Source organism: Equus asinus, chromosome 5, assembly GCF_041296235.1.
Source record: "Equus asinus isolate D_3611 breed Donkey chromosome 5, EquAss-T2T_v2, whole genome shotgun sequence".
In the NCBI taxonomy this organism is placed as follows: Eukaryota; Metazoa; Chordata; class Mammalia; order Perissodactyla; family Equidae; genus Equus; species Equus asinus.
In genome coordinates, this window is record NC_091794.1 from 72,667,947 (window position 1) to 72,678,824 (window position 10,878).

The 10,878-nt window shown below is 42.8% G+C and overlaps 1 protein-coding gene across 1 annotated transcript in view; it reads left to right on the top strand.

The window, feature by feature from the left end:
• The window catches only part of LOC106825998 (calreticulin-like), a 44,961-nt gene that overhangs the window by 21,346 nt on the left and 12,737 nt on the right, over positions 1-10,878 (top strand). The window contains exons 7-9 of the mRNA XM_070511418.1: positions 1,602-1,715; positions 2,425-2,568; positions 7,148-7,240. Coding sequence (XP_070367519.1) covers positions 1,602-1,715; positions 2,425-2,568; positions 7,148-7,240 — 351 coding nt within the window. The remainder of the gene's footprint in view (positions 1-1,601; positions 1,716-2,424; positions 2,569-7,147; positions 7,241-10,878) is intronic.

The window sequence follows — 10,878 nt, forward strand, 5'->3', positions numbered from 1 at the left end:
CCTAGGGGTTGGAAACACAGACTCTGGGGTCAGACAGATATGAGTTTGAATCTAAGCTCCACCATTTACTAAGAGTAAGACCCCAACCTACTAACAGTTAGACCTTGGGCAAGGAAAATAACTGATGTGAAAGTCAATTTCACAAACAGGGATTATTATAATACCTACGTGTAAAGATTAAATGAGCTAATATACATAATATAGTGCCTGGTATATGGTAAGTCCTTAATATATGGCATTTATATGTTAGTAATGCACTGCATTTCAAACAGTGAATTCACTAGAGCAAGGGAAGTCGGGGATTGGGTTGAAGAGAAGACATTCCAGACCTAGAGAACAGAAGGAGTAAAGGCACTACAGTCAGGTGGAAAGTAACATGGTTGTGTAAAGAACTGAAAGCTGCAGTCTAGTATTTTGGGAGCATAAAGTTCAAGGTAGAGAGTGGTGGGAGATGAGGTTGGAAAGGTCTGTTGGAGCCAGGTCATGGAGTGCCTTGCCTGCTACATTGCTATTCCACAAGTCAGAGCAGATTCAGCCTCATGCAGAGGAGATGCTCCGGGTTAAGCAAGGGCAGCATGGAATCCAGTCCCCAAGGAGAGGCCTGCAGAGAGGCAGGCAGTTGCCCAGCCATGTGTAGGGAGATTCAGAAAAGGACTCCAATCCGAGGGGGAGGAAGGCGTATTCAGGGAATTAAGGTAGATGATCAGGCAGTGTCTAGGCCTTCACCACCATGGGGAAATTAGGGAATAGATTTTTTCTAGGCCCAGCAGGCAGGCTTGGGAACAGCAAGACTAACCATAGACCCTCCCACCTGGTGAGGACCATGTATCTGTTATAGTCAGGGTTGGCTCAAGGCCTGGGGGAGAAGGGAGATGATGTAGGCCTCTGTGCTCCCTACTGAGTGGACCTGGAGAAGATGGAAACTGGTTAGATAGATGGGGCTTTAGCAAGACTATAGCTCCCAAGATAGGATGCTGACTGTTATGGGTCAGGAATCACAAAGCAGCTGAGACAGACAAGTACCTTACCCAGTTGGAATGCTGCCGAATGATTGTGAGTCTAGTGGGCTTGGCATTGAAGCCTTCATTCAGTCAGTCTGGGCAAATGGTTAGCACCAAGGTGAACTGCCTTGGCGGCTCCACAGCAGAAGAAATATGGAAGTTGGGGTAGGCTGTATGTGACTTGGAGCTCTTGGGAAATAGAAGGGACCCAGGGTACAAGGGAGGACTGATACAAGGTGTGGGAACATGCTGGGCTACAAGGAAGCTTACCGAGAGAAGTCTTCAGGAAGAGGGACTCAGGCTAGAAGACCTGTTCTGACAATAGGGGCTCGTGATTGGGGGAGGGTTGAGGTCAGAGATAAGGGAAATTCCCATCTTATTTGAGCTTAAAGTACTCAGAGTGATAGTGAACCTGAGGAGAGTCTGGAGTGGCTTGAAGGCTTTTTCCCTCCTGTACTGGGTTGTTTACAGAGTCCTGAGCTGGGCTTTCACAGGGTTAAGGACAGGAGGGAGGGAGCCAGGTCCAGCCTCCCTGTACTAAGGACCCCAGTTTCATCCCAGCCCACGCATCTGTCCTCATGGAGGAACATTTTGTTTTAGGACTGGGAGGATTTTGAGTACATCCCAGACCCAGATGCCAAGAAGCCGGACGACTGGAATGAAGAGATGGATGGGGAATGGGAAGGGCCCCTGATACCAAATCTGAATTATCAGGTGAGGGGGTCTCTCTTTCCAATGAATGTGAGAAATAAGATAGAAGAAATGTAAATTTCACTTTACAAAACAGAACCTCTGAAATCTTGGGGTCTGTCCAGAGTGGTGGAAAGCAGCCAAAGGAATGTGGTCAAAACAGGAAATGGGTCTAGGGTCAGGACCTGAAAGTTAGAAGAGGTCCAGAAAGGGAAAGGGTAGGACATGAATGGGCCAAAGGTGTTGGGGGGAGGGGAAACTTCTTTTTAAGGGCTGACTCCTGACCTCTTGTCAGAAACAAGAGGGAACTAAAAGAATCAGCTATCAAATGGTCCAGAGATAGATTGACTGAAACATGCCTGATTTTATTTGGCCACAGTTTTCTGTGCCACACACCGGGAAGAGAACGACTCCAAGTGCCAGAGTCCTTTGATGATGTTCCCTGTGAAGCTACATTTTCTTAACTTTATGGATAAACTTATGCCGAGAGATGGGGCCAGGCTCAAAAATGGGTCCCTGTGACCTTGTTCAGCTCCCTCTGGGTAGAAAGGGGAAGTTGGAGGAGTCTTGTGCATTAGCTCAAAGAATGGGAAAGAAGCTCCAGGAATCTTGCTATGAATTTTTATGTGTAATACACAGCTATCTTTATAAATAGATTGGTTTTTCTGATTGCATGAGGTCAGAAGAATGGAAAAATACAAATGCCATGTTTACTCTTTGGTTCTTTGCTTAGGGACAATGGAAACCTCGGATCATCGACAATCCTAATTACCAGGGGGAATGGATTCATCCAGAAATAGACAACCCTAAATATAAGCCTGACCCCACCATTTGTCACTATTATAACATCAGTGTTCTTGGCCTGGACCTTTGGCAGGTAAGGCTCTCTGTGCTCCGAGCTACCCAACAATAGTCCCTCTAAAGTTTCCACAAGGTGGAAAGAGCTCCAGGCTGGAAATTACAAGACTTGAACCAGCCTTGATCTTTCAAAGCCTCAAATTGCTCATCTTTAAAATGGGGCTGAAAATTTAGTAACTGTGTATGGTGATGGATGTTAACTAGCCTTACTGTGGTGATTACTTTGCAATACACACAAATATCGAATCATGTATATCTGAAACTAATATGATGTTATATGTCAATTATGTCTCAACTTTAAAAAGAGCATAATTATGAGATTATGAGAAACATGGAAAACTTTGATATGGTAAGTAAAAAAAAAAACCTCCCCCAAAAATGGGGCTAATTGTATTCGTCCTAATAATTACAATAGCTAAAATTTACTGAGTCCCTACCATGTACCAAGCACTGTGTTAGAGATATTGCGTATGCCATTTAATTCTCACTATGAAATCTCCTACATCTAAATGTGAAAACTGAGGGTCAGAAAAGTTAAGTTATTTGCCTGAAGACATATATCTGGTAAGCAAAAAAGCTGGGATTTCAGTGCAGGTCTTTCTGAGACCAGGTTCAAGGTTCCAGTACTTTATATGGCTTGTGCTGGTCCTACATGCTTCTTGGGAGTGGTTCTGGGGACAAAGAAGAATCAGAAATGTGGTAAAACTTTGATGTATTGAAATCCTCAGACAGATGTTGGGGTGACTGTCCCAGCCATGACGACCAGTCCTGACCTGGCCTCCCTCTCTCTGGTGGTCATCTTGCCTGGCTCTGATTGGGAGAGAAAGAGAGGGCTCAGAGACTCAGGCCTTTGGAGAGTTGTTCTCTCCATCTTTCTCTTCCCTGAAACCATTACTGAAGATGGGGAGGACTCTTTCCCAACTCAGGAGAAGTGCAGGCCCCAGAGTGAAGGCCTGGGCCCAGGAGACCTCAATCTATGTAGTCTTGAAAGAATTCCCTTGGAGAGGAAGGGAACTCACTTTTGTTACAACACTGACCTGGCCTCTATTACCTTCTTGAATCCTCAAAACTCTGTAAAGTAAGTATTATTATCCATTATTATTACCACATTTTACATTTGAGAAAATTGAAACTCAGAAATGTCAAGTGACGTGCCCAGGAGCACACAGCTAATGCATGGTAGAGACAGGATTCTAACACAGTGTCAGCCTCTAAAGTTCTTGCCTTAATGACTGCAGCCACTATACGATAGAGACTCCAGAAACCACAGCCACTTGTCCTTGGGTGTATCCTGGAAGGTCCCATGGCCAGGGAATCTGCCTCTGCCCAGTGATTTAAACAGTTCAGGGCAATCAAAGGTCTCTTGAACAGACATGCCCTATTTGAAGATTTTTGGTTTATTTATTTATTTTCCACTTTGTTTATTCCCATTTTCTTGGTTTCCCAGCTCAGTAAGACCAGCATAAGAGTGCAAGGAGATGATGTCCATAAATTGCCACATGCACAGTAGCGGGTCAGGAGAGAAGGAAGGAAGGAAGGGAGGGAAGGGGGGACGCGCGTCCTTCTTTCCTTCCTTTCTTATCTGGAGAATGTGGATACAGTTTGCACAAATTCCCACTGTTATCTCTTTTTCTTCATTTGTCCCTTTTTAATAAATAATGGGAACTTTCTACATCTTGTAAAAATATGTGGTCATATTAATATGCCTAATCTAATTATTACCTTGAAATACATTGGGGTTTTTTTTTGCACTGAAAACATTATTTTACACATTTTGCACTATATCTTTTTTCATCTGCAAAATTAAAAAAATTTTTTGGCACTAATTGCTCTGAGTACTATCAGCCTCTCCAAGCAGGCAAAACTTTCTATTTGAGAATTTAAACCGTGCTGAAAGAATGCTTCTCAAACTTTGACGTGCACGTGAATCCCTCTGCAATCTTATTAAAATGCGGATTCTGATCCAGCAGGTCTGGGGTGAAGCCTGAGAGACTACATTTCTAAAACTCCAGCATTATCTCTTTACCTTTTTATTTTTCTTGTGACACAGTTCTGCACAACGCTGACATCACCTTGCAAGCATCCTTTCCTTCTAAGTTCCAACTGGGTCTGGCCCTCACAGGCCCTATTCCACCTTCCCCATTCAGCCAACTTGGCACAGCCAGTTTACCACAGCAGGGCCTTGCGCCTTACTGGAAGAGCCTAGTGACTCTTAGCGTGGAGATGGGTGGGAATTCCGTCCCCTGCCCACCCCAACTCAGTTTCTGGCTGTCAGATGCTTGGAGCCCTTTTGCCCTCCCCGTCCCTGCTGGGTCCCAACCTAGTAAGCTGGTTAACTTTCTTGCTTAGTCCCTGAGCCCTCCTGCTCTCTGTTCTGACATCTCCATACAGGGTCTCTTTGCCTTTTTATTTATTTATTTAATTTTTTTTTTTTTTAAAGATTGGCACCTGAGCTAACAACTGTTGCCAATCTTCTTTTTTTTTCCTGCTTCTTTTTTTCTCCCCCAATTCCCCCAGTACATAGTTGTATATTTTAGTTGTTGGGTCCTTCTAGTTTGCATGTGGGACGCTGCCTCAACATGGCCTAACGAGCAGTGCCATGTCTGCACCCAGGATCTGAACCCTGGGCCGCTGAAGTGGAGCGTGTGAACTTAACCACTCGGCCACGGGGCCGGCCCTCTGCCTTTTTAAATTGTTAAATTTTTTTTGCTTTGGCAGAAGTGATTGCATTCTTTCTTTCACTAGAACAGAGCTGGGAGGAGATGGCAGTGAACAAAGAAAATTCTTTTTCTTACCTTTGGTACTTGTGATCTTTGAAGGAGTAGTGACACAAAATGCAATGAGTATATCCTTGCCATATGCAAGGCACACTGACATCCCTTAAGCCATATGGTCTGTGGCACAGCCCTGTGAGGCTGGGAGGGTAGGCCTTTCCCTCTCCGTTTTACTCGGGAGGAAGCCGAGGACTCAGAGAGGTGACTTGACTTGTCAAGATCCCATAGCTAAGTCCCCAAACCTATCCTCTTTCCATTTTATGATTCAAGTGGGGTAGCATAGGAAACCAGATAACTTTCAGTGAATTAACCTTTTAGGCTTTACAGTCTAGCAAAGCTCTTTCTCACACGTTCTTTTCTTCTGAGAGCTGTATGAAGAAAGCAGGGAAGGTATGTTTTCTTCCATTTTCCAGATGAAAACATGGAGGCATAGACAGGATGTCAGTAGACCAAGGTCACTCCACTAGTAAGTTTTAGGAGGCAGGACTGAGCCTCACATCCTGATTGTTCGTTGGAGGCAGAGCCAAGAGTGTAGTGGAAGGTGGAAGGGACAAGGGGGCACTGAAGAGAACAGGGAAGATTAGGAACATTTCTCTTGGGAGTAGGAAAAATGGAAGGGCCAACGACTGCACAGTTCTCAAAGCAAGATTGCTGATGACTCAAAAGAAAAAACCCCAAAGGTAAAAAAAATCTTAAAGTTGCACAAGGAATAATTAAAACCGATTTTAAAAATGTCTCAGAGCAAAATAACAGTCTCTCTTCAAAGTGGCTATTTTGTCATTTATTTTTCGGTTGGAGGCAGGGCTGGTGGGATGATGTAAACCAAATAAAAATCTTTCTTACTTAAAAAAACAAAGCTTTTTTCAAACCCTGGAGGAGGGACCCATGATAACTTATGCTGCAAATTTTCTCTTGGTCACACGACTGCTCCCACACAATTAACTTGATGATTTATTTAACATACTGCTAAAGTAAAAAAATACAGAATGACCTTTCTTTTGCTCCTTTTGAAACATATCCAGATACTGAGAAGTTATGATACTATTACCCTCATTCAGTAACTATTATCTGCCAGACACTTTGCTTTAGAGATATATATATTATTTCTAATTCTCATGACAACACTGAAAGGGAGTTATTATTTTCAACACTTTATCAGGGAATAGGGTCGGAGGAGTTGAGTAACTTGCCCAAAGTCACATAGCTAGTATGTGGTTGAGCTGGTTTGTTTGACTCCATGACTTGTGCTCTTTCTATTCTCTTCCTTTATCATTAAAAAAACAAACACTGAAATTATTATATATCATGACAATTCATCTTTTCCTTTAATTGTAGGTACTATGTAATTTTAAGAAAATAGAGAAATATGGTAGAGGATCTAAATTCTGCTCGCACTTTTTGTCAAACCTTTTCCTTTCCCTATGTTTTAGTTTTTCTGATTATATTAAGGAGAAAACCTTTAAAAGGGCATCTATATGTGGCATCAGAGGTAGGTGCTGTCAACTTGAGCGAGGGCAACAGCCACTGGGCAGCAATTTGGAATCTAGCAGAGTGATGAAAATTTCTTCACAACCCTCTAAAATAGTGGTAGGGGCTTGAGGAGCACAGAATGTCGGGAAATAGCAAATTAACTTTTCTCTAGAGTGGCTCAGCTAACCCTGGACCCTCTGTATTATTAATCACCTTTGTATTCCTTCACTCAACCTCAGTTATTGATTAAAATCTCTGGGCCCGTGGCCTGAGAATCTGCATTTAGCAAGACCCTTAGGTGATTTCTTAATCACCTTTGCTCTAGTTCTAATCCCACTGTTTTCATTCCAACAGGTGAAATCAGGCAGCATCTTTGACAATTTCCTTCTAACCAATGATGAAGAGTTTGCTGAAGAGGTTGGAAATAAGACCTGGGGAATAAGAAAAGTAAGATAATCTCCCACTCTGAATTCCAGATGTCTAACTCCTCAATTGTGTACTGTTCTTTGTATTTTAAAAATCAGCCTCACAGTCGTTGTCTCACTTGCTGGTCACATGGCCCTGAGAGGTGGGGGAGAGAACGCACATTCATCAGACATCTATAACTTTGTACCTGACTCTGTGAGCACTTTCCGAAAATTATCCCACTTAGCCCTAAAACGACCCAGCAAGACATGTGTTATTACTCCCATTTTTCAGATGTAGGAACTGAGATTTAGAGAGTATATATAAACTGCCCAAGGTCATGTACAGCCTTTAACTTGTTGAGTTGGAACTCATGCTCCTTCTGTGTCACACTCCCTGCTCACAGTGTGGTGATCTAGTAAGGAAACACTGAACCCGTTGCTGATGCATGGCTTGGAGAAAGGAGGAAGGTGTTAGTGCTGTTCACCAGCTTTCCTGCTCTCCTAGAGCTATTTTGTGGGTGGAGTGATAGTTGGCCCAATGGCTTCAGGATGGTGACACCCTCCATCCAGCCTTCCTGGTTCTGCAGGAAGGTCCATTCAAGCAGGTTTGTGGCCAGTGCTGGATTACCCAATAATAATCCAGTGCTGGATTACCCAATAGGCAGATTAAGCTCATGTTTAGAGCGTACTGCTTAGCAAAACACAGGCACCAAAAAAATTTTTTTGAGAGAACTTTGGTACTTAATATTTCCAAAAAAGCATTGAAATAGTCATCGTGGAAAAAAATAAAAATTTATTAGACTTTTAGTCTGGTTTTGTTTTGTTTTTACTTTAAGGTTATCATCTAATATTGTTTTGTTGAAGCAATATTACATATTGGTTAAGAATACAAGTTTTAGAGCTAGATTGCTTAGGTTCAAATCCAAGCTCCATCACTTACTAGCTGTATGAATTTAGGCAAGTTATTGAACTTTTCAGATCTTCAGTTTCCTCGTCCATAAATTGGGAATGATTATAGCACCTATCTTATAAGTTCCTGGCATATAGTAAGTGCTCAATACATGGTACCTACTATTGTGAAACCAGACATTCACTTAACGAATAGTTGTTGAGTGCCTGTTCAAAGACTGTTATAGTGGTGGGGGAGATATCAGTGAAATAAAACAGAGACGTTTCTGCTCTCATGGGGCTAATATTCAGTTAGGAGAGACCAACAAGAAACATAGTGAATACATATGTAGTGAGGTGGTGAGATAAACAATGGAGAACAATAAAGCAACAGAGAGGGCTGAGATCAGGGGTGGTCAGGGGAGGCTTTGTTGAGTAAGTAACATTTAGGGGCAAGTAAGGAACAAGCTATCTGGAGAAGATATGTAGCTATCTGGAGAAGAAAGGCCTTCTGGGTAGTCGGAGAGTGTTCTCTCTTTGCAAACACAAAGTCCCTGAAGTAGAAGCATAACTTGCTTGTTCAAGAAAGAGTAAGAAGGCCAGTGTGACTAGAGCTGAGTGAGAGAGAAGGAGAGTAGTTGGGGCCACATCCCCGAGTAAAATGGGGAGCCATTGAAGTCATTTTTAGCGGAGTGAGATGACCTGGCTCACGGTTTAAGATATTACTCTGGCTGCTGTGTTACAAAAGACTATAGAAATTAAAACAAGACTATAGTGGAGCAAAGGCAGAAGCAGGTGGTAGTGGTGGAGATAAAGAGAAATGCTCAGATTCCAGATCCATTTTGAAGGCAAAACTCATAGAAGTGATTAGATATGAAATATGACATTTAGGATTAGATATGGAATATGAGTGAGAGTAAAAAAGGATGGCTCCAAGGTTTTTGATCCAGGTGACTAGAATGAGGGAGTTACTGGGATGGAGAAGAACAAGGGAGGAGCATATTTGGGGATGGGGTGAGGACAGAAATAAATAACATGACTGTTAAATGTTAAGTCAGATGATTATTAGAAATCCAAATGTCAAGGAGGCAGTTGGATATGAGTGTGGCTAAGACATATTAATTTGGAATTCATCAGCCTACAGGTAACACTTAAAGCCCCATGAAGCTAGCTGAAATCGCCTAAGGAGTGAGTATATATAGAAAGGAGATTCACAGATGAGCTTTGGGTCACCCCAATATTTAGAGATAGATCAGGGAGATAAAGTGGAACCAGCAAAGAAAACAGAAAAAGTAGCCAGCAAGGCAGAAAGAGAACCAAGACCGAGTAGTATCCTGTAGGCCGAGTGAAGAAAGTATTTTAAGGGGAAAGGACAGATCAGTTGTGTCAAATGGTCAAGAAAGATGAGGACTGAGAATGGACCGCTGAATTTGGTAACATGGAGTTCATTAGTGACTCTGACAAGAACAGTTTCAGTGGAGAGGTATAGGCAAAAACAGATTTGAGAAAGAATGGAAGAACAACTGGAAACAGTCTATACTAGTCTTTTGAGGAGTTTTACTGTAAAAAGAGTAGAGAATGGGGGGGTAGGTAAAGGGAAATGTTGGTCAGGATTTCTTCTGTATAGATCTTCCTGCCTACCTGTATACTAATGGGAATGATCCAATAAAGAGAGGAACAATATAGAAGAGAATTTCTGGAGCAATTTCTTGAGACTATGAGAGTGGATGAGATCTATTGCCACGGAAGATGGGTTGGTTTTCTGTAGGAGTACAGATATTTCATCTATAACCACAGGAGTGAAGAATGACTATCTGAGAATAAATACAGGTAGATGGGTAGATATGGTGGGGAGTATGTGTCAGGTGGATTCTCTGGGAAGCAGACACCAAGATAGAGTTAGAAATGTAGGAGACTTATTGCGGATAATACCTGAGAAAGTCGAAAGGTAGAGGGTGCAGGAATAGGCAGGGAAGTCTGACACCTGTGAAAGGAGAGGGGGGAAGCAGGAGGATTGGGTAGGAATTGCTGCCAAATGCGATACAGCTCTGAGAAATTCTCACCAGCTCTCAAGGGCTCCAGTGGAAAGATTGACTATAGAAGAATATTATGTAGGAAAGGAAATGGCCAGACGCCAGAACCGCCGCTATGCTCAGCCATTGACTGGGGGCTGCTTTGGAACAGCATGTCCTGGGCTTGAATGCTGCGGTGGACCCCCAGGTGCTGCAGCTTCAGGCTATTAGCTCACTGCACTCCTCATAACTGACCGACAAGTTCTTCTTCAAGAGAAATCCAAGTGGCGTACCTCCATGGCTGCCACAGAGCATGTGGAAAATTTCTTCTGATTGTGAAATGGGAATTAAGGCCAACAACTTAGCATGAGATTGTGAAAGATGCGTTGGAGGTTTGAGAAGAAGATGAGAAATAGTTACCTAAGGAGAAGGAAAGTGAATCAACACAGAAATGTAGTAGGCTCACTGGCTAGCACTAAGGGCTCATTTAAGTTTAGTCATAACGAGTTTTAAAAGAGGAAAATCAGTTTGATTTCGCTGTTTTTCTCTCCCCATCTTCTCTGCTTAGGTGCAGGCATGGGGAGCTGGATTTAACCAGAGTTGAGGATTTGCCCAGCTAAGGGAGGGAAGGGCAAGGGAGTTGAAGATATTTGAAGGGAGTGTGATCACACGAAAATAAAGAAAGGAGAAAAGTGAGGACATGAATTCGTTGAGGTCTAATGAAAAGGACATAGATTCAATGGATTGTTGTAGGTCCAGGTGGAGTTGAGGAGCTGGT